Here is a 23,403-nt window from a genome sequence, read left to right on the forward strand (position 1 = left end):
CGGGCCGGGACCAAGGGCACCATGTCGTCCGGGGCCAAGGAGGGGGGCGGGGGCTCCCCCGCCTACCACCTCCCGCACCCACACCCACACCCACCCCAGCACGCCCAATATGTGGGCCCCTATCGGCTGGAGAAGACGCTGGGCAAAGGACAGACAGGTGAGCCAGGGGAGGGGACACCTAGGGCGGGGGCAGAAGAGCTGGGGGGCAGAGGGCGGGACTCCTGGGGATTCAAAGGGCAGGGGCTGATCGCCCTCTGTGAGGGTCCCTCACAGAGAGGGCACTTGGGCTCCAGTCTGCTGGGTCCCCAGGATGGAGGGGGCTGGGGGCTTGGACTCCGGGGGGGGGGGGGGGGGGGGGGGGCCCACAGGCTCCCACCTCATGGTGGGCAGAGGTTGGAGGGGCTCCAGGTGGGGAAGGGAGGCCGGCCTGCAGCAGCGGACCAGCCGGCAACGGGAGCCGAGGTCCTTGCTGCAGTCCGGCCGCGGGATGGGGGTGCGCCCTGGACAGCCGCTTCCCTCTGCACCGCTCTGGATCCGGAGGGCCTCACGCTCTCCTGGCAGGCTGTGTGGGTGACCAGCGGGGAGGCTAGGGTGATGGGGCCTGCAGCCTTCTCCCCCTTCTCTGGCATGCCGGCTCAGTGTGGGCAACAGGATGGAGAGGTAGAAAGGTGGATCCAAGAGCATAGCTCCCAGGAGTGGTTGTGGAATGGGGGGGGGGGGGGGAGGGCATCCTTTGCTGTTGCTAAACACTGGCCCCAGCTGTAGCCTCTTTCTTGCCAGGTGGAGGGTAGGGGGTTGTGAGGCAGGAGCTGCACACCTGTGTCCTAGGCAGCGGTGGGCCCAGGGTCTCTGTGAAGCTGAGGGCCGGGGCATGAGGGAAGTAGAGGCTCAGACCCCAAGAGCCTAGTGGTAAGAGTGTGAAGGTGTCACTGACCTGAATTCCTGAGTTATGGGGGAGGAAGGGGACACGGTCTTGAACTGCTGGGTCTGAGGGAGGAGGGGCTGGGGGCAGGACTCCTGGGTCTGAGGAAAGAGGAGCTGGGTGGGTCTGAGGGAGGAGGGGCTGGGGGCAGGACTCCTGGGTCTGAGGGAAGAGGAGCTGGGTGGGTCTGAGGGAGGAGGGGCTGGGGGCCTGGACTCCTGGGTCTGAGGGAGGAGGGGCTAGGGGTCTGGACTCCTGGATCTGAGGTAGGAGGGGGCTGGGGCAAGACTCCTGGGTCTGAGGGAGGAGGGGCTGGGGACCCAGACTCCAGGGTCTGTGGCTTTGGGGCTTACCCCTGGGGAGTGGGCATACTCTTGCATGCTCCCAGCTACAGCTGCTATTAAAAGGAGATCCAAAAAGAGGATTAAAAAAGGTCAGGGTTTGGAAGGATGGTGGAGGAGAATGGTCTGGGAAGGGGGCAAACGTGAAAGTATATTCCCTGGGAGACCTGGAGTCTCCAGATGATTGAAGGGCAGAGAATTCAAGGAAAAGATGGGTTTAGAGGGAGAGAGAGGTTGAAGGAGGCAGCAGGGGAGACAAAGCTATGGAGACACAGTGAGGAGAGATTCTGTGGAGAGACGGACTTCAGGGGGCACATCAGAAGGACAGAGAAGGGGGTGAGAATCAGGGTCGGCTGTGGAGGTGGGGACAAAACAGGGGCACCTGGCTGGCTCAGTCAGTGGGCCGTGCGACTCTTGATCTTGGGATTGTGAGTTTGAGCCCCACGTTGGGTGTAGAGATGACTTAAGGGGGAGAAAAAGAAGAAGAATGGACAGATCAGAATGTCAATGTCTACGGGCAGCAGGAAGAAGAGTGCGTTTTGTGGGAATGACAGCTGTCAGGGCCCTCAGGGACTCGGGTCAGGGTGATTCAGGCCACTGCAGCCAGCAGGAAAAGGAGGAGGAAAGGGGGTGGCAAGGAGGACTGAGGAGCCAGAGGCCGTGAGAGTGCTCTCTGAACACACTCCACATTTTCAATCCTGCTTCCCCAGGGCTGGTTAAACTCGGGGTCCACTGCATCACGGGCCAGAAGGTTGCCATCAAGATCGTGAACCGAGAGAAGCTGTCCGAGTCGGTGCTGATGAAGGTGTGTGTGTGCTGAGGGAGGGCGTCCCATTGGGGCTGAGGGGAGGGCGGGAGGCCATGCTGACCTCCATTTCTGTGCGCCCTGCCGTCCCCCAGGTGGAGAGGGAGATCGCCATCCTGAAGCTCATTGAACACCCACACGTCCTCAAGCTGCATGATGTCTACGAGAACAAGAAATATTTGTAGGTATTTATAGACACCCAGCCCCCCTATGCACCCCCACTCCAAGTTCTTAGCGTGGGACCTTTCTGGAAAGAAGGCCTGAAGAGGCCTGTGGAAACTTAAGCTCTCCAGGCTGGGCCTCTGAAGGCCCAGTCAGTCCCTTCCCTACTGCACAGAACACACACACGCGCGCGCACACACACACACACACACACACACGCATGCTCGCACATAATCCTCCTGTTCCCAGGCTGACTGGCCTGACCTGGCCTGACGCTAAGGACCAAATGTGCCTCAACAACAGGACAGCTAAGCGTGAGCCGTCCTGAGTGGGGGGACAGAGGCCCATCCTGCCCCTTCTTCCCCAGCCCCGGCACCCCCCCCACACTACAGGGAACACTCTCTACTAGATAACCTGGATGTCCTCAAGGAGGTCCACCTTGTTAAGAGCAGCTCCCCACCCCAGTTCCATCTGCTGAGGCAACAGGGCTTAACAAAGTCTAAGGCTCAGTGAATCCTGCCTCTTCCTAAACCCCCGCTCTGGAGCATTGGAACCCCCCTTCCCCGCACATAACTTTGGGTGCTACGATGGACACCCCAACAACGGCCGTCTTACGATTTCCTAGTCTGTATCTCAAAGTTGATTACCCCCCAGGAACATGGGAGTGGAGTCCAGCTGTCCAGGGTACAGACAATAGGCCTTTGTCTGGACTCTGGTGACCCAAGGGACAGCTGGGCTGGGCAGCGGGAGAGGGGCCAGACCCCCGCCCCCACCATGCAGTCCTCAGGATGAACTGTCTCCAATACCCATCAGATGCTGGGGCTGGTTTCCCCAGGCAGTACGCTGCTGGGCCCCACGTGCTCATGGGAATTGTAATCTTCAGGCTTCCCCAGGTGTGGCAGCAGGGAGGGGCTTTGTCACCAGCTGGTGGAGATGTCACTCCCACCCCACCACCTAGGTAGGGAGAGAGGGGGCCCATGGGAGTTTGGGCTTCACAGAGGATTATCAGCCTTCCAAGAAATTGAGCCTTTGTTTCCAGTGGTTGATGGGAATCAGAGTTTTAACCTCCTGGAGCCTGATGGGATTTGGAGTCTTAAGGATCCAGTGGCTGATGGGAATTAGGAGTCTATGTCCCAGAGGCTTATGGGAGTTGGGAGTTTTAAACCCCTTTAGAGCTTATGGGAGTTGTAGTCTTTTACCTCACAGACTTTGACTTAGATTGGTGCACACTACAATCATTTATTGCCAGGCATTATTGAGAATTCGAGTTTCTTCATCCCAGAGGCTTATAAGAATGAGAGGCTTGGCTTTCCAGAAGCTAATGGGAGTGAGGGAGGGAGGTGTCTTTATTTCCCAGGGTCTTGTGAGAATTGGGGTGTTTCTGCCCTCCACGTGCTAACAGGGTTGCCTTATCTCCTGAAATAACTAGGAGTCAAAGTACTATACTCCTAAAGTTGACATAGGATTCTGGAATTGAGTTTTGGATTCCCAAAGGCTGAGGGGTATTGGAGTCTCTTTTGCCCAGGGGCTCATTGAAACTGGAGTCTCCTCCTCCCCCCGGGGACTCATGGGAATTGGAGTCTCCTCCTCCCAGGGACTCATGGGAATTGGAGTCTCTCCCCCTCTCAGCAACTCATGGGAATTGGAATCTCTCCCCCCTCCCGGGGACTTATGGGAATTGGAGTCCCACCCCCTCCCGGAGACTCATGGGAATTGGAGTCTCTCCCCTCCCAGGGACTCATGGGAATTGGGGTCCTCTGCTGTCAGGGGCCAGTGGGATTGAGGTCTTGTGCTGGGGTCCAAGGGCTTTTGAAAGAGGAAGACCAGGCTCTTTGGTCCTCCACATGCCCCTTCCAGCCCTCTGCCCCCTCCACGTCCCCCAGGTACCTGGTTCTAGAGCACGTCTCTGGAGGTGAGCTGTTTGACTACCTGGTAAAGAAGGGGAGACTGACACCCAAGGAGGCCCGGAAGTTCTTCCGCCAGATAGTATCGGCGCTGGACTTCTGCCATAGCTACTCCATCTGGTGAGGGGGCAGCGTGAGGGGAGGCCAGGAGGAGCACTGCCCACGAGGCAGGCCCTGGAAGCACGTGGCAGCTGAGGGGAAGCCAGTGTGGTGCGGCCCCGACATAAATCTTTATCCCTTTAAAAAAAAAACTGAGCTATAACTCACGTGTCATAAAATTCGCCCCTTTAAAGTACACAATTCGGTGGTTTGTAGTATAGTCAGTGCTGTGCGTTGCTGCTATGTAATTCTGGAACATTTTCATCACCCCCGACATCATCACCTCGTACCCATTAAGCCGTCACCCATCCACTGCCCCTGCCCGCAGCCTCTGACAACCACCAGTCTGCTTTGTGTCTCCACGGATTGGCGCATTCTGGACATTTCGTACAGACGCACTCATACTGCATGTGGCCCTCTGTGTCTGGTTTCCTTCACGGAGCAAAATGTTTTCGGGGTTCGTCCATGTTGTAGCTTGTCAGTACTTCGTTCCTTTTTGTGGCTGATAAATATTCCATCACGTGGATATGCCTTATCTTGTTTATCCATTTGACAGTTGATGGACACTTTAGTTGTTTCTCCATTTTTAAATGTTGATTATTTTTGAGTGGGAGAGGGAGACAGGGCGTGAGCAGGGGAGGGGCAGAGAGAGAGGGGGAGACACAGAAAAGGAAGCAGGAGCCAGGCTCCGAGCTGTCAGCACAGAGCCCGACGCAGGACTCGAACCCACAAACCATGAGATCATGATCGGAGCCGAAGTCGGACACTAAACCGACTGAGCCACCCAGGCGCCCCTGTTTCTCCTTTTTGGCCATTATAAATAATAGGGACATGTGAATATTCACGTGCTAGTTTTGTGTGTACCCGTGTTTTCGGTTCTCAGGTACGTACCCGGGGGTTGAACTGTCTGGTCATATGGGAACTCTGCTTGGCCTTTTGAGGAAGTACCAGATGATTTTCCAAAGCAGCTGCGCCCTTTAACACACCCTCCGCCCCACCAACAGTCCATGATGGTTCCAGTCTCTGTACCTCCTTGCCAACATTTGCTACTATTTGACTTTTTTTTTAAGCTTATTTATTTTTTAAAAAAAATTTTTTTCAACGTTTTTTATTTATTTTTGGGACAGAGAGAGACAGAGCATGAACAGGGGAGGGGCAGAGAGAGAGGGAGACACAGAATCGGAAACAGGCTCCAGGCTCTGAGCCATCAGCCCAGAGCCCGACGCGGGGCTCGAACTCACGGACCGCGAGATCGTGACCTGGCTGAAGTCGGACGCTTAACCGACTGCACCACCCAGGCACCCCTAAGCTTATTTATTTTGAGAGAGAGAGAGAGGACAAGCAGGGGAGGGGCAGAGAGGGGGAGAGAGAGAGAGAGAGAGAGAGAGAGAGAGAATCGCAAGCAGGCTCCACACTGTCAGTGCAGACCCCGACCCAGGGCTCGATCCCACAAACCATGAGACCGAACCATGAGACTGTGACCTGAGCCGAAACCCAGAGCTGGACACTTAACCGACTGAGCCACCCAGGTGGCCCATTACTGTTTGACTTTTTGGTTATAGCCGTATGCTAGTGGATATGGAGTGGTATCTCATTGTGGTTTTGATCTGCAGTTCCCTCATGACTAATGATGTAACACATCTGTTCATGTGCTTATTGGCCATTTGTTTATGTTCCTTGGGAAAAATGTCTGTTCAGACCCTTTGCCCATTTCTTTTGAGTTATCTTTTGATTATTGAGTTGTAAGACTCCGTTATTCTAGGAACGAGAGGTAGCTCTAGGAATAACTCTTAAGAATTATTTATTCTAAGGACAGATCTTTTTTTGTAAACGTTTATTTATGCATTTATTTTGAGAGAGAAGGTGCGTGAGTATGAGAGGGGGAGGGGCAGAGAGGGGACAGAGAGAGAGAGAGAGAGAAAGAGAGAAAGAGAATATCCCAAGTAGGCTCCACACTGTCAGCACAGAGCCCGACTCGAGCCTTGATCTTACCAACCATGAGATCGTGAACTGAGCTGAGACACCCCTAAGGACAAATCTGTTATCAACTGTATATTTTTTGAGTATTATTTTCTCAGTCTGTGACATGATTTTGCATTATTAATATATTTTTAAGGTTTTCTTTTTTTTTTTTTATTTAACGAAGTAATCTCTGCACCCAGCTTGGGGCTCGAACTCATGACCCCGAGATCAAGAGCCACGTGCTCGCTCTTCCGACTGAGTCAGCCAGGTTCCCCTCTTTTGTGTTTTTATAGCAATGTCTTGTGAAAAGCAAAAGCTTTAAATTCTGGTAAATCCAATTTTGTCTTTTTTTTTTTTTTTTTTTTTTTTTTTTTACAGTTTATGCTTGTTCTGTCCTATCTATAAATCTTTGCCCCGCTCAAGGTCCCTAAGGCTTCCTCCTACATTTTCTTCGAGAAGTTATATAGTTTTAGCTCTTGCATTTAGTCCTGGGATCCGTGTCAAATTAATTTTTGTCTATGACTTGAAGTAAGGGTTGAGGTTCGTGCTTTGGCTTGTGAATGTCCATGTGAAAAGATGGTCCTGTCCTCTCTTCCGCTCTCAAAACAGGGTATTAAATATGCAACATTTTAATGATTCATTGAGGTGCAAATGGATGCCTTCCGTTGTCTTTCAGCCTCTTTTGTTTGCACACCTCCCTCTCTGGGGTGGGGATTGGAGTTGGGGTGGGTATCAGGGTGGAGGGGCTCAGAGTTGGGGGTAGAGCTTGGAAATGAAAAGGCAGCCTGTTTAAGTTGTCAACACCTCCCTAGCGACCGGACCCTGTCGAAACCCTGACATTAAAAACACTGGCCTCTAGGGGGCAATAGTCAACATACTGAACAAGTGTGACCCAGTTACTGAGCTGACCGCTTCCGACCGAAACTCTAGAGTCTTCAGGCCCCATCTCCTCCCAGACATTAGCTCTTAAAACTTGAAGGATTTTGCTCCAGGGGAGAGGGCAGGTGTCTCACGAGGGACCAGTGACTGGCTTGGGGTGGCAATGTTTTTATTGTTCAGCACGGAAGTATTTCAATAGCTCGATGTTAACTCTTCTCACCTCAAAATATCTCACTTCATACATAGTCAAGCATTTGCAGATAAAATGATATGCTGTCTGGCGTCTCCAGTGAAGGGGCGCCTGGGTGGCTCAGCTGGACGAGCGTGCGACTCTTAATATCGGCTCAGGTCATGATCTCACAGTTCGTGGGATTGAGCCCTGCATCGGGCTCTGCACTGACAGCTTGGGATTCTCTCTCTCTCCCTCTCTCTCTGCCCCTCCCCCTCCCCCCTCAAAAATAAACAAAATAAACTTTAAAAAAAATCCAGCGGGGGAAGGAAACAGTACGTAGGGGTATAGGCGAGAGAAGATTTGCCCTGAGTTGATAAGGGGGGGGGGTGGCGCGGCGGGCAGGTGCATGGGGCTTCCTTGTATCTTCTCACTACTTTGGAGCGTGTTTGAAATTGTCCATAAGACTTTGCAGAAGTCTCCCCCTCTGAGAGATAGCGAACTGGGCCTCCGCCCCCAGGAGGAGGGCAGAGATCTGAGCGCCACCTGCCTGCCTGTCTCAGCCACAGAGACCTGAAGCCTGAGAACCTGCTTTTGGATGAGAAAAACAACATCCGCATCGCGGACTTTGGCATGGCGTCCCTGCAGGTGGGGGACAGCCTCCTGGAGACCAGCTGTGGGTGAGTGGGGGCCTGGCCCCTGTAGTCCCAGGGAGGGGGTGAGAAGCCGGCCAGAGGCTCACACTGCCTCTCTCCCTCAGGTCCCCCCACTATGCGTGTCCGGAGGTGATTAAGGTGAGTGAGCGGGTGGAGAGGCGGGAGGAGTGGAAGGAACGTGGTGGAGAGACGATGTCACAGCTGGTCCTCCTTTGCAGGGGGAGAAGTATGACGGCCGCCGAGCGGACATGTGGAGCTGTGGAGTCATTCTCTTTGCCCTGCTTGTGGTAAGGTGCCCCTCACCTCTCCTGCCCCATTTCTAGGACAACCTAGAGCGCAGAACATCAAGTTCCGTCCTCCCCTCAGGGGTACCAACTATTTCACTGAGATCGGGAAGGTGGGAGGTATTAGCCAGCAGACCAAGATCCTGGAGCACCCCCCTCTGTGCCCAGAGCTCACCATTCAGTCACACAATGGTGAGCTAATCCAGGTGTCCCAGAAAAGGACGGGGCAGCCGGGAGCCCTTGGACGGCTCGGGACGGTGGCCGTGCTAGGGCACTGCAACATGACAGTAACTCGTACAGTCAGCCCGGCTCTTCCCGCCTCGCCTCCACACCTGCGCTTCTCTGCCCAGAACGCTCTCCCACCCCTACCAGTCCCGTTGCTCAGCTAGGTTACACCTAGACTTTTTTGGTGGTGCTGTTTATTTATTTTGAGAGAGAGAGAGGAGAGGGAGGGAGAGAGAGAATCCCAAGTAGGCTCCACACCTCCAGTCCGGTGTCCGACACGGGACTCGAACTCACGAACCTCTTGATCATGACCTGAGCCGAAGTCGGCTGCTTAACCGACCGAGCTACCCAGGCGCCCCCTTAGACTTTCTTTTTGCTTCAATTCAACTGCCACTTCTCCAGGAAGCCTCCCCTGTCCCCCACGCCCCACGAGGTCGGATCCTCCAGGGTAGGCTCTGGGCTTCCGGGGGCCCTCGGTTGCCATCGTGCGTTTAGTCGTTCGGTTCCTTGAGGGGGCGTCTCCCTTCCCTTCTAGATCATCAGCTCCCAGAAGTCAGGGCTTTTGTCTTTGTGTGTCTTATTTCGTGGGCTCGCGAGTGGGACCCGAGTTGGCACACGGTCGGCCCTCAGGAACACGTGTGGTGTAGACGAATTAGTGGTGCGCTCCATGCGAGGCACTGTTACAGGGACGTTATCCTCCGGACCTCTCCCCACAGCCCCGGAGAGAAGTGACCGGCCCGCACTGCTGAGAAGTGGCAGGTCTGGGATCAGTGTTTGGCGTCATAAGCACTAGCCCACGTGACCAGGGAGGCTCCATGACACTGAGGGGAACGAGGCCGAGTGGGCGCCCCGGGGAAGCTGGAGAGGCGCCCGAGAGGCAGGCTCCAACACTACAGGCCTCAGCCCCTCTGCAGCTGGCAGTGCGGGAGCCCATCCAGCTGAGTTCAAACCCCCGCTCCGTCACCTCGAGCAAGCAAATCACCGTCCCTCTCCAGGCCCCTTTCCTCACCCGCCCAGCGGCGACGGTTAGGGTACCTGGAATTGCGAGGGTTTCGATAGCGTGTCGTATGCTCAGCGTTCTAGGCGGTGCTCGACAGTTACTGGTACTCATACTTCATTACTATCATTATTACAGATGATTCTCACGCCTTACGGATTCTGTATTGCAAAGTTGCCCACTCACCGCAGTTTATCCGTGACCTCAAAATCAACACTCTGGGTGCTTTTGAGGTCATTCTCAGATGTGCACAGAGCAGAGAAAAATTGGAGTCCCCACCACACGCGAGGCAACCCACCCTCTGCTTTTTATGTATTTATTTATTTCCTTATTTCAGCTCATCTCGTAAGCAACTGTGCTTTTTGTGGTTTATTGAGTGCAATATATTTGCTTTTTCGTGCTTTTTATTGGTGATTTTATTTTATATTATTATTTTTTTAAGTTTGTCTATTTTGAGAGAGAGACAGAGACAGAGAATCCCAAGCAGGCTCTGTGCTGTCAGCACAGGGCCCAACTCAGGGCTTGAACTCACGAACCGTGAGATCATGACCTGAGCCAAAATCAAGAGTGAGACGACCGAACCACTCAAGCGCCCCCATGTTATTTTTTTTTTTTAAATAATCTCCACACCCAGTGTGGGACTCGAACCCACAACCCGAGATCGAGGGCCACATACTCCATTGACTGAGCCAGCCAGGTGCCCTTTTCTTGGGGATTTTAAATGGTGCTCAGGGTAGTATTGAAGTGCTATCTTGCGTTCCTAAGGGCAAAAAGGCTGTTTTGTCCCTCATCGAGGAAAATGTATGCATTAGATACGCTTCATTCAAGTGTGAGTTATAATGCTGTTGCCCATGAGTTCTATCTATATGCCATATATATATATATGTATATATATATATATATATATATATATATATATAAACAAAGCCTGATGTGGAGCTTGGGCCCACAAACCCGTGAGATCATGACCTGAGCCGAAGTTGGATATTCAGCTGACTGAGCCGCCCAGGCGCCCTTATATATTTATATATTATACACATGTATTTATATATATATATTTTATATAAATATATATTAATATAGACATATATATACATATATATATACACACACACATATATATATATATATATATATATATATATATATATATATATAAAACAAGAGGTCTGTCTTTGCTTGGGCTGCTCTGACAAAAGTAGACCGTGCAGCTTAAACAACAAACATGCACTTCTCACTGTTCTGGAGGCTGGGAAGTTGAGGGTCCAGGTACCAGGCAAACAAGAAACACAGGGACACATCGAACAAGACCGACAAGCAGAGTCACATCCAGGCTTCCTGGCCCTAGACCAGCATTCAGGGGCGCCCTCTCCCAGTCTCCCCAACCCCAACACCCGGCATTCTCTGTCCAGAGGCCTCTGACACCAGGGACAGCACTGTCACCCCCTGTGAGTCTCGGTCCAGCGTCACCTCCCCCGCGACCCCTTCCTCGACTCCCTGGCTACACCCGGCTCCCGTCCCGCGCTGCCTGCTTGTTCTGTGTCCTCATCACCCACGTTCCCGTCCATGTGTTGTTTGCCTCGCCCACCACGCATTCAACAACCGTTGCCTATTAATTACTGTTCTACACAAAGCTCCATGAGGACAGGAATCTGGTTTTGTCCTGCTCCAGCCCTAGGGGCCAGATCGGAACCCGGGCGGCAGCAGGGGCAGCATCAGGTGCTGAATCCATCGTGAATGACATCACAGCTAATGCGCGTCCACTCGCCGGCATCTCACGGTCCCGGAGAGCGAGGGCTCATTTTGTCGGTTACTAGATCCCTGACCCATAATGGATGCTCACCTTTTGTTGAGTGAATGAATGAGTGTGACCGCATCTGAAACTGGTCTGGGGAGAAACCTGTTCTTAAGATGCAACCCCAGCCTCTTAAGCACTGGGGCCTGACTCCATTACCAGCTCAGAGGCCCCGGGCGAGTTGCTGGACCACTCCGTGCCTCAGTCTCCCCACCTGTAAGGTGGGGTACTAACAGTTCCCTACTTCCCGAGGCCTGTGGTAAGGACTAAATGTGTCCGTGTGTGGAGCACTTAGGCTTTTACCTGGTACGTGGTAAGCTCCGTAAGGGGTCCTGTCATTTCTCACTCAGGGGGCTCTGCCCTTTGATGACGACAATCTCCGCCAGCTGCTGGAGAAGGTGAAAAGGGGCGTCTTCCACATGCCCCACTTCATTCCTCCAGACTGCCAGAGCCTCCTGAGAGGGATGATCGAAGTGGAGCCTGAGAAAAGGCTCAGTGTGAGTTGGGGGGGCAGGGGGGATGGTGGGTCAAGAGGACAGAATCCCTAGGGGGCTCATAAAGATGGCTTTCCAGGACCTGCCTGTCAGCTTGGCCGGGGGGGGGGGGGGTGGGTTGTGTCGTGGAATGAGCCAGGGTCTGCCCAACCTGCCGCTCCAAGCTGGGAAGGTCCCCCACCGCGGGAAGGATGCATGCCCCAGGCAGTAGTTGTGGGTCAAGGCACTCAGTTGCCACTAGGGGAGACCAAAGTCATCCTGACCTCGGTGGAGAGGAGGGGGCATCGTCAGGGACCCCCAATGCCACGTCATCAACTTTCGACCTCACTGGTGCTTCTCTACGACCCACCCTCTTCACAGCTGGAGCAAATTCAGAAACATCCCTGGTACCTGTGAGTACGGGGAACTGGGTGCCTGGTTCCGGGAGGACGTGGGGAGGGGGGCAAATGTCAAGCACCAGCTAGGGGGTGGGATGCCAAGGTTCCTCAAGGAGGAGGGGCCGGAGACTCGGATTTCTGGGTTCCCAGGAGAGGGTGGAGTGGGCTCGATCACGGATGCCCGGCCCCCTGTAACGTTTCTCCGTCTCCCAGGGGCGGGAAACACGAGCCGGACCCCTGTCTGGAGCCAGCCCCAGGGCGCCGGGTGGCCATGAGGAGCCTGCCATCAAACGGAGAGCTGGACCCCGACGTCCTGGAGAGCATGGCTTCGCTGGGCTGCTTCAGGGACCGCGAGCGGCTGCACCGCGAACTGCGCAGCGAGGAGTAAGGCCCCCTCGCCCTCGAACACCCGCGCCACCTGCCCGCCTCCGGCGAGCTGCTGCAGCGCCCCGGACGGCCAGCAGGGGGCGCAGCTGTGCCTCGCACCCGCGCAGACTCCCTGGGGCGGGCGTCAGGGCCGCTAGACAGGGCGGGGCTTAAAGGTCCCACGTGGAGCGATTCCCCGAGGAACCAGGAGGGGGCGGTAGGGCCAGCGGAAAAAAAGATAGGATGCTGAAAAGTATCAACAGGTGCTGACGCAGACTTAGTGCCTCACGTGGGTAGTGCTTGCAAATAGTAAGTGCTTCGATATTATTATCACTACTACTGTTATCATTGCTGACTAAGGTGAGGGTAGGATGTACACCGACACAGAGGAACTAACCGTGCCGCTACCTAGGAAGATGGAAGCATGGGCAGAGATGTTGGGTGTACCGAGCCCCAGCTGCGGGGAGGGGGTGAGACCTTGGAGACCCGACCTCTGATCCCGATTCTCCTCCTACCCCCTCGCGCCCCTTGCGTGCCAGGGAGAACCAAGAAAAGATGATCTATTATCTGCTTTTGGATCGGAAGGAGCGCTATCCCAGCTGTGAGGACCAGGACCTGCCTCCCAGGAATGACGTTGGTGAGCAGGCAGGGCCGGGAATCCAGACCCCGGATTCCGGTGGGAGGAAGGGGCTGCAAGCCCTTAGCTCCTGGGTTTAGACCCCCTGACTTGCCCTGTGACCTTGTCACAACTCTCCACTCTGGGCCTCCGTTTCCCCATCTGCATGAGTGCCATGTGCAGCTGGACGAACGTGTCTTTTGATCAGGTTGAAACTCTCTCCGCCCTCAGACCCACCTCGGAAACGTGTGGATTCCCCTATGCTGAGCCGTCACGGGAAGCGGCGGCCAGAGCGGAAGTCCATGGAAGTACTGAGCATCACGGATGCTGGGGGCGGTGGCTCCCCAGTGCCTACCCGGCGGGCCCTGGAGATGGCCCAGCACAGTCAGAGGTGGGAGCCCCCGCCCCTCCAGCGGATCACAGTCCTGGCGGGTGAGGGGGGGTGGGAGGTCAGGGTTCTAGCCCAGCTGCCCCTCGACCGTACTGTGTCGTTGGGACAAGTCATCTCCCCTCTCTGGGCCTCGTGTCGTCATCTGAAAGGAGTGTGGAAGGGAGAGGACATCTGAGCCTTATGAAACCCACACAACTGATTTAAAAAAAAAAAAAAAAATGTCTCCTGGAAACAGGTCTCGTAGTGTCAGTGGAGCCTCCACCGGTCTGTCCTCCAGCCCTCTGAGCAGCCCAAGGGTAAGGCCAGGTCCCCGATTACTCAAGGGATAAGGGGGTGAGAACACTGGAGCAAAGATTGGCAGAACTACAATTCCCATGAAGTCTTGGGGCATTGCCTTTTTGTCCCTAAAAGGACCAAAACCTAAGGCTGCATTAAGTATTTTATTTTAGTACATTGGGCATTTCACCTCCAATAGGATTGGGTTTTTAGTGTGTCAGAGGTTCATTTATTCATTTAACAAAAGCTAAGTGAGTCCCTACCGTGACCAGTCACTGTGCTGGGTCTTAGAGCAGTGAGCATGATAGAAAAAGTCCCTGTCCCCTTAACAATGTGGTTTGGGAGGCGGAAATAACGGACTACAAGTTCCAGCGTGCATCAGTGTCCACCTCTGTGAGCATGTGAGACTGAGGCTCCAAGAGCCCCCTGGGAGTTGTAGTCTGCCATCTCACCCATCTCCACTCTTTCGCAGAGTCCTGTCTTTTCCTTCTCGCCTGAGCCCGGGGCTGGAGATGAGGCTCGGGGCGGGGGCTCCCCGACTTCCAAAACGCAGACGCTGCCTTCTCGAGGCCCCAGGGGTGGGGGCGCCGGGGAGCAGCCCCCGCCCCCGAGTGCCCGCTCCACACCCCTGCCTGGCCCCCCAGGCTCCCCGCGCTCCTCTGGGGGAACCCCCTTGCATTCGCCCCTGCACACACCCCGGGCCAGCCCCACCGGGACGCCGGGAACAACGCCACCCCCAAGCCCCGGTGGTGGTGTCGGGGGAGCCGCCTGGAGGAGTCGTCTCAACTCCATCCGCAACAGCTTCCTGGGCTCCCCTCGCTTTCACCGGCGCAAGATGCAGGGTACGGGGTCCCTGGGGGTGCAGGGGCTGGGGGCACGGATTCCTGAGTCCTGATATGAGGAGAGAGGTAGGGGGCCTGGATTCCCACGTCCTAGGAGAAGAGAAGATGGGTTTGGGAGGAAAGATTCAGGTGTTGGGAAGAGGGGGTGTGGCATCCATCTCTGGAGGAGGGGCCTCCCTGAAGGACACGCCCCTTCCTTGCTCTGGCTCATCTTCCCATTGGCTCATGGCAAGCAAGTTCCGCCCTCGGGGGGCGTGGTCTAACGGGTGGGACAGCATCCCTGGAAGGACCATCAGTCAGCATGCCATTTGGGGTTTAGCTACTGGGAGGTGAGCGGGCGGGCGCTGGGGTCTGGAACCTCTGGTTGGAGGTGATTGCTAGCCTGCGTGCTGGACACCAGGATGACGGACAAGTGCTGACCATACTCTCCCCTCCCTATCCCCCAGTCCCCACTGCTGAGGAGATGTCCAGTTTGACTCCAGAGTCTTCTCCAGAGTGAGTCTGACGGGGAAGGGAGAGGAAGGAGGGAGGAATTTAATCCCTTAGCCCCCTCCTGGCCCGCCTCCAACCATCCCCTTTCACTCAGGTTGGCAAAACGCTCCTGGTTTGGGAATTTCATCTCCTTGGACAAAGAAGAACAAATATTCCTTGTGCTAAAGGACAAACCTCTCAGCAGCATCAAAGCGGACATTGTTCACGCCTTCCTGTCGGTGAGGGCCCTGGGTCTTCGTGTGTCCTGGGCAGCATAGGACTACAAATCCCAGAAGCCCTTGGGGGATTTCCCCCTCCCCCCCACCCCCCAGCTCTAGCCTGGCTTCCTCCTAAGGCTCATGGGATCTGTAGCTTTCCATTCAGAGTTGGGTTTGGTCACTGTAGGGGCAGCGAGGTGGGAGGGGTTTACTGTGTCCTGGGGTGCTTTGCTCTAGGAGCTAGTGGGACTTAAAGGTTTTGAGACAGATGTGGCCGTGCTTGTGGAGGAGATGTTTGTGTCATGTGGTTCTGGAGCCTGGGGCTGACACCTAGATATGAGGGTCCTGTTATGTGGGGATCCAGTTGCTCAGCCATTCCCCTTATACCCTGCCTATAGTTGGACAAGAAAACTACAAGTCCCAGCAGGCAGTGGGGGCTCCCAATGGCTTTTCTGTTATTCTTTGCCCCAGTGGCTGATGGAACTTGTAGTTCCTTGGGCAGAAGTAGTTGTAGGGTTGGCTCTCCATTCCCTGGAATCAGGTCACTGGAATCACCCCCTCTTTTTGTCCCCCTCCTGCCTCAGATCCCCAGCCTGAGTCACAGTGTGCTGTCACAGACCAGCTTCAGGGCCGAGTACAAGGCCAGTGGCGGCCCATCCGTCTTCCAGAAACCCGTCCGATTCCAGGTAGACATCAGCTCCTCAGAGGGCCCGGAGCCTTCCCCACGAAGGGATGGCAGCGGTGGTGGTGGCATCTACTCTGTCACCTTTACTCTCATCTCCGGTAAGTTTCCCTCAGCTACACTGCCTCCAGCCTGGTGTTGGGATCCTCAAGACAGCTGAGATAGGATAGTGGCCCACGAGGGCAGCAAGAGCGAGGGGGAGGAGGTGGGGCTCAGCTAGTGCTGACTGACTGTGTGAGCCCCCTGCTCGTTCCGACCCCTACCTCCTCTCCTTCCCCCTTTCCTCGTTGACATTTAGTGGATATTTATGATGTTCCAAATGCTTTCCTTGCACTATTTCATTGAAGCTTCCCAGCAGCCTTTGTGGTGTTAGTAATCACCCATCTTACAGAGGAGAAAACTGAGTCCTCTAGAGGTAAACAGACTTGACAGAGTCACACTACAGACCATGACAGAGCTGGGCTCAACCGAGCCCTTGACCTTGAAGTGCAGAGCCCCCTTCCTACTTCCTTAAGACAGTACAGCAGAAGGGCAAAGACATGGCCCGCCCCGTTGTCAGATGTCACTGCTGCACCCAGAGCAGACATCAGCAATTGACCACTGCACTTCCTCCCGCTGAGCTCAGGTGCGGCCTGAGAAACTTCAGGCCACCATCACTACTCGGGAGTTGGCACAGGAGACGAAAACCACAGAGGTGCCTTGCTTCCGGTTCAGCTTGGTTCCTGAGTCCTGCTAACCAAGAGTTTGAATGACCAGGGCTGCCCCTGTTTCCCAGCCTTGTGAGCTGTCTTAGTGTGTCACAGCTGGGAGATGAGCTTGCTCTCGGGGTTTCTAAACCAGGCTTCCCCAGAGCACTGCGGTGTCATCACCGAAATGAATGACGGCGCGTTGTTTTTCCTTTCCCTTAAAGACTAATACGCAGGACTTCCTCGATTTTAAGATTTTATTTTACTTCCCGTTTCTTTTCTTGCATTTCTGGCTCTACATGACCTCACCTTGAAACTTACAAGGAACAGGACCTATTTAAGTGGAAAATGGCACCCATCATTATTTCAGCTCAGACCTTTCTTAGTCCCCTTTGCAGACCGAAGTTTAGTTTTATGCCCAACACAGGGCAGGGAAGTTGAGACCAAGAGAAGAGTCCTTTGCTGGGTTTCACAGGGTGGGAGGGCCTTCCTTGTCCCGGTCGGTCCCCAAGTCAGTCTGTCTCCATACCCCTTCCAGGTCCCAGCCGTCGGTTCAAGCGAGTTGTGGAGACCATCCAGGCACAGCTGCTGAGTACTCACGACCAGCCCTCCGTGCAGGCCCTGGCAGGTGTGGGGGGGTGGGGGCTGCAATGTCTCCCTCTTTGATCCTGTGGGCTGGAGGGGAGACCCCCTGCTGAACGAGTGCCCCCCAGGGCTCCGGTTTGTGGGCGGGGCCTCCGAGAGGCTGGGGCCTGAGCGCCATCCAGGGAACCTGGCCATCCTGACCAAGAAGGCCTCGTTGCTAGGGAGGGCACCTCCAGGGGTCCCCAAGAGGATGAGTAGTCTCATTGTCGGGCGTAGTGGAACTTTCTGCTGCCAGAAGTTCTGGAAGTGTGTTCTGGAGAAGGGGAATCTACCATCCGGGTTTGTTCAGGCCCCCAAATGGCCCATGTAGGCTCCCCCGGGCCCTATTGCCAAGGAGCGTCCTCCCTAACAACCAGGGTTGGGAGGAAGGAAAGGGGACCTCTGGCTGTCATCCCCAAATCTGAGCTGCTGCTGCTGCTGCGACAGGCTGTCCCTTAGCGAACAGCGTCCTAGCCAGAGTCTGTGAGGACGCCTCCTGAGGGTGGGCCGCCGGCTCTCACCGGGACTCATTTGGCCCAGTTCCCACAGTCACACAGCTTGGAGGGGCCCAGGATGGGTGACCTGCCGTCCTGAGATCGCCAGGTCCGGCTGCAGATGTGTCCTCCCGGCAACCGTCTCCCCAGGCTTCCAGCCCCATGCGGCTGCCGGAACATGTTCCTTGGGCGTTGGCAGCTGTGAGGGTACTGAGGCCAGACTGCTTCCTCCTCCACAGACGAGAAGAACGGGGCCCAGACTCGGCCTGCTGGTACCTCACCCAGAAGCCTGCAGCCCCCGCCTGGCCGCCCAGACCCAGAGCTGAGCGGCTCTCCCCGCCGAGGCCCCGCTAAGGACAAGAAGCTCCTGGCCACCAACGGGACTCCTCTGCCCTGACCCCAGGGGGCCGGGGAAGGAGGGGAGCCCCCTCCACCCCCCTTCCCTGCCCCCCAACTGTGAATCTGTAAATAGGGCCCAAGGAGTATGTAGGGAGGGGAGAGATACAACAAACCCGGCCTTGCCCCGCAGGGATGGGGCTCAGGGGGCCGTGCCCAATGGGGGGTGGTTCTAGGGGGGACTGAGGGGGGGGGAGCTGTTTCTATTTTATTTATTGATTAATTTATTATTTTATTTATTGATCAATCTCTCTGCGGGGCGGGGTGGGGGAGGGACGGGGGCTGGTTGGGGTGGCTTAGCAGATCCGGACGGAGAGGGCCATCTGTCCCTGTGTTCCCCAACTCCTCCTTCCCGGGCCCCCCCTTCCCCGGTTCTCCCCTTCCCTCAACAACCTTCTGTACGGATTTGCTCTCCGGAAGGAATTCTGGTTTCGCGTGACCCTGCCTGCGTCCGTGTCTCTGATTCCGCCGGCGGCAAAAAAAAAAAAAAAAAAAAAAAAAAAAAAAATAATAATAATAATAAATAGCCTTGAGCAGGGATGGCTGGCTGGCCTTGGCCTCTCACTTCCCGGGTGGCCGCGATCGATCGCAGCGCCGGGGTCAGACCACACCGAGCGGACTGCCGATCACAGGGGGATCTGCAGGGAGATGGGGGAGGCGGGTGGAGAGCTGAGGCCGGGGCCCGGCCGGAGAGTCAGGGTGCAGCCGTCCAGGCCGGAGAAGTCCACAGCAAACAGGCCAAAGAGCGTGAACAGCAGCATGGCCACGGCCCACTCGCAGGCGGCGGAGGCCGAGCGCAGAGGCCAGGAGTGGAGGATGACCACTTCACGCCGGGGTCAAGGGCCACGCCGAGCAGAGAGGACCCCGCACCCTCCCGCGACAGACTCGCGGTGAATGCCCGCCGACCTCTGTGTCTATCTCAGGCTGTGGCCCGTAGGTTCCTCCCGCTCCTGTCTCGTTTCCGACATTGCAGAACAAAGTTTCTCTTATCCTTGGCCTTTCCTGACGCCTTTAAGGCTCCACCCTCACCATCTCCCCACTTGCCCCGCCAGACAAGCAGCTCCCAGTTGCTTCTCCCTTCAAATCGGCAGCGTTTCCTAAAGATCCCCCCAACCCCGGGTGCCAGCATCAGGCTACGTTGGCGACTTTCTTCCCCGACCACCCACAGCCCTAGGGCCCCTCCCAGTCACCCCCTGAAATATCTTCTTCCTCCTCCTGGTGTCCCCATCTGGTGACAGCCCTGCCACCCACTCACATGCCTAGCGGACCCTGGGGAATCACCCTCGCCCCTGCCCCTCCCCTCCCCCTCCTCATGGCCAGCTGGTCACCCCAAGGCTTGTGCTGTTGGTCTTGCCCACCTCTGTCCTGGGCTGTCCTGTCCTGTCTCCAGCTTCTTAGTCCCCTGCTCCTAAAAACCTTTTTTTCTTCTTCCCTTCTTTCCTTCCAAGTCAACTCTACACCCAGTGTGGGGCTCGAACTCACAACCCTAGGAGCAAGAGGCACATGCTCCACTGACTGAGCCAGCCAGGCGCCCCCTGAAAACCTTCTTCTGCCAGCCCAAGCACACTCCGAGCTCAGCCTAGCAGAGAGGCATCTCGCTTTCTGGGACACCCCCTCGCCCGACTCCCTGCAACAACTTTCTTGCTTCCCACCTAAGCTAGCGCTCTCTCACTGCCCCTAGATCGGTTTAGACATTATTCTGTTCACTGAAGGATTTTTAGACCGTGAACAAGGCTGACGTCACCCCTGACCCCTGAATCTTAGAGCAAAGAACAGGTGGGAGCACCCGAACACAGGGTGGTTACCCCCAGAACTGACCTTGTTTCTCCCCTGCTCATCAGCTCCCCATGGCTCCCTATTGCCCCTGGGCAGAAACCCAAGCCTTTCAAGCCTCACAGTAGCACTGGAGATCCTCATCTCCGCCCTGCCAGCAGCTTCGTCTGTGAGCTGGTCTCTCTCCACCCTCTACATGCACCTGCAGTGTTGCCCAAAGTAGCTCCTTCTGCAAGGCCAGTTCAGAATCTGTCAGTTCTCAGACCTATCCTTGCAGACACCCAGCCCTTATCACACCTCGCTGGCCATCTTTATGGTCCATCTCCCAGCCCCACAGAAAAAGGACCCTGCAGCCAAACTGATTAGCAGCCCAATTGTCCCTAAGGCAGACCACACAGGATGTCAGCTGGTTTCCCTCCAGCCTCTTCCAACCAACGTCAGCAGTCTTCTGGCCTCCATTCCACCCTCCCCAAGGAGATCAGTCCCTAAGCGTGAATTTGCAGCCTCCCCTCTCTCAGAGCAGTTTGCCTATCAATAACCACTGTTACTATGATCAAAACAAGTCCATCTTAATATATGGGGACTGAAGTGCCCAGAGTCACCTGAGTCACCCAGAGGCAGCCGTGCTGGCGGAAGGCATCTGGGCTCAGGTGACTCAGCACGGGGCTGGGTAGAGTCTTCACCGGGTGCCAGGTATGTTGGTAAATGGTTAACAACCGGCCACGATTCACAGCATTGGCCAATTTCTGTGTGGTAAATACTCCCACCAAGGCCAGTTGGAGCTGCTAATATGACATCACCGGATGTGGAGCTGGGAAGAGACCCGGGCTGCTCTTGAGAGCCTGCTGGAGCTCTGCCATTGAACTTCATGACCGGTCTTGGCCAAGACACTCCCCCTCTCTGAACCTCAGTTTCCAGTCTTAGCCAACATGATGCACGGCACAGGGCAGGCTCCCCTAACATATCCCTGCTCACTCCGTGCTGTTAGCGCAGAGCCTGCTGCTTCGGACCCTCCGTTACCCCCTCCTCCCTGCCCCTCCCCTGCTTGTGCTCTGTCTCCCTTTCTCTCTCTCAAAAATAAACAAACATTAAATAAAAACTCCTGAGGAGACGGAGGCCCAGACAGGACAGGGCACTGTGCACCACACGTCGCCCACCCAGCCCAATGGACAAACCCCAAGCCCTGCCACCGGCCCCGGTAAGGATACTGGTCACCATGAGGATGGTGCAGAGGCTGCAGAGGCCCAGGCGGAGTGGCCCGATCCAGGGAGGCCCAGGCTGGGGCAGGCTCTTCATCCACCAGAAGAGTAAATGCTGCATCCAGAAGTACAGGTTGCCCACGAAGAAGGCGAAGAAGGCCCCTGTCAGGTGCGTGGGCAGCTGGTTCTTTTGCTGGGAGAAAAGGGACAAGAGGGGAGAGGAAGCTACATACGTGAGGGGAGGGGTCCTCGATCCACCCAGTAGGCTGTGTTGGAAAACTGCCACACCCAGGGCACCTGGGTGGCTCCATCGGCTAAGCGTCCGACTTCGGCTCAGGTCATGATCTCACAGTTCACGAGTTCGAGCCCCGAGTCTGGCTCTGTGCTGATAGCTCAGAGCCTGGAGCCTGCTTTGGATTCTGTGTCTCCCTCTATCTGCTCCTCCCCTTCTCTCTCTCTCTCTCTCTCTCTCTCTGTCTCTCAAATATAAATAAACATTAAAGAAAAGGATAAAAGAAAGAGTGTTGGCCTTGGTCAGTTAGAGGAGGACAGGCACTTAAATTTGTTGCCCACTGCTGTGGCCTTGGTCCCTAAAACAGTGCCTGACACATCGCAGACACTCAGTAAATATTAGTGAAGTATATCTTTCATTTTTAACCAGGGTCAGGGAGCCTAATATGGCCACTCAGGGGGTAAGAATTTGCTTCTGGAGGATGAAAAAATTCTCAACTATTACAATGGTTTGTGGCTTGCAGATATATGGTATGTTATTTAATATATTCTAAATACTAAAGGCTTAATAAGAGAAAGCATTGGCCAAGGGGAAATGTCTTTAAAAGGTCCCTTAGGGGAGGTGCGCCTGGGTGGCTCAGTCAGTTAAATGTCTGACTTCAGCTCAGGTCATGTGCTCCTGGTTCATGAGTTCAAGCCCCAGGTCAGGCTCTGCACTGACAGTGAGGAAGCCTGCTTGGGATTCTGTCTCTCTCTCCCTCTCTCTGCCCCTCCCCACTTGCTGCCACCCTCCCTCAAAATAAATAAGCTTTAAAAAAGACTTCTTAGGTGAGCAATATAGTATTTTTAAAAAGTTAAAGTTGAGGAACCCAGGAATAAATGAATGAGTGAATGAATGCTACGCAGAGGTGATTGGGAATTTTTATTAAGAAGCCCAAGGAGCAACCTCTTATCTGAACACCCTGTGGTTTCTTTAGGCTGGAGAGGTTTGGAATCCAAGACAAAACAGTAAAATTAAATAACAATGTAAAATAAATCAATAGGCTTTCTCCAACCCATTGTCCATTTATTTGTTCTACAATTATCTACTGAGCTTCACAGTGAAGAATGCGGGTTCTAGAGTCTGAATCTGGGTTCATTTCTTTTCTTTTCTTTAATGTTTTTATTTTTGAGAGAGAGAGAGAGAGAGAGAGAGAGAGAGAACGAGTGGGGGAGGGGCAGAGAAAGAGAGAGACACAGAAACAGAAGTAGGCTCCAGGCTCTGAGCTGTCAGCACAGAGCCCAGGGCAGGGGCTCCAACTTGTGAACTGGGAGATCATGACCTGAGCTGAAGTCAGAGGCTTAACCAACGGAGCCACCCAGGCGCCCCTGGGTTCATTTCCGACCTCCAGGGACCAGCTGATTAAAACAACAACAACAAAAACCAACTCTGTCGGATTTGACCAAAAAAAGGTGTACGTAGGGCTCTTGTGGAGATGGATGAAGACACACACAATAAAAGCCTAGCGCCCCGCACCGAGCCAACACTCCAACTCTGTGGCAACCCTAAGAATGAGTGGTTCCGAGTAATTATATCATTAAAAGGGGACAGGGCAGGGGATGGCAATCGATTACCCCAGCCTTCTAGAGTTCAGTGAAATAAGGAAGCCAAGAGCCTCCCACGCGAAGCTCTATTCTGAGAGCCTAGGAGCTCACCCCTCCCTCCACCCCGACCCGATGGCCACAAGAGAAATACAAGTCCCAGAAGGCCATGCGCGGACGAGCCCCCGCAACGAGAAGCCAGCGGCCCCGGGGGATGCTGGGAGCTGTAGTCCCAGACTTGGACTGTCAGACCCTCCTGCGGGTCTCACCTGGAAATTGCCCACCACGGAGGTGCCCAGGGCACACAGGAGTCCGGTCCACAGGATCAGCAGGTTAAACCACTTTCCGACCCCCAAGTCCCGGAGCTGGTGGTAACGGATAATGCAGATCCAGGCGGCTGGGAGGAGAGGGAAGTGGGCGGGAGCCCCGGACCCGGACTCCTAGGGCAGGGGGTGCGGAGAGACCGGCTATCTAGGGCTGGGGGGG

The 23,403-nt window shown here is 55.1% G+C and overlaps 2 protein-coding genes across 8 annotated transcripts in view; one reads left to right on the forward strand and one right to left on the reverse strand.

The window, feature by feature from the left end:
• On the forward strand, positions 1-18,147 carry BRSK1 (BR serine/threonine kinase 1). Of its 2 annotated transcripts, XM_030298243.1 has the most exons (19): positions 1-157; positions 1,974-2,068; positions 2,164-2,249; positions 4,114-4,254; positions 7,807-7,923; positions 8,004-8,037; positions 8,118-8,186; positions 11,551-11,697; positions 12,055-12,086; positions 12,285-12,455; positions 12,977-13,074; positions 13,285-13,444; positions 13,680-13,740; positions 14,193-14,562; positions 15,009-15,057; positions 15,149-15,272; positions 15,836-16,034; positions 17,158-17,247; positions 17,977-18,147. In XM_030298243.1, exons 1-19 carry the CDS (start codon positions 22-24, stop codon positions 18,132-18,134), a joined length of 2,337 nt encoding a protein of 778 aa, XP_030154103.1. In that variant the 5' UTR covers positions 1-21; the 3' UTR covers positions 18,135-18,147. The 2 variants fall into 2 exon arrangements, with proteins under 2 accessions (XP_030154103.1, XP_030154104.1); XM_030298244.1 differs by lacking the exons at positions 1-157; positions 1,974-2,068 and having other exon boundaries at positions 2,164-2,253.
• The window catches only part of TMEM150B (transmembrane protein 150B), a 10,530-nt gene continuing 3,989 nt past the window's right edge, over positions 16,863-23,403 (reverse strand). For 3 of the 6 annotated variants that reach the window (XM_030298331.1, XM_030298329.1, XM_032591387.1), the window contains exons 6-8: positions 23,187-23,314; positions 21,115-21,298; positions 16,863-18,956 (exon numbers count right to left, since the gene is read on the reverse strand). In XM_030298331.1, coding sequence (XP_030154191.1) covers positions 18,760-18,956; positions 21,115-21,298; positions 23,187-23,314 — 509 coding nt within the window. In that variant the 3' untranslated portion in view covers positions 16,863-18,759. Of the gene's footprint in view, positions 18,957-21,114; positions 21,299-23,186; positions 23,358-23,403 lie in introns of all 6 variants that reach the window. The other 3 variants (XM_030298330.1, XM_030298328.1, XM_032591388.1) reach the window with 2 other exon arrangements.

This window comes from Lynx canadensis, chromosome E2 (genome assembly GCF_007474595.2).
Source record: "Lynx canadensis isolate LIC74 chromosome E2, mLynCan4.pri.v2, whole genome shotgun sequence".
NCBI lineage: Eukaryota > Metazoa > Chordata > Mammalia > Carnivora > Felidae > Lynx > Lynx canadensis.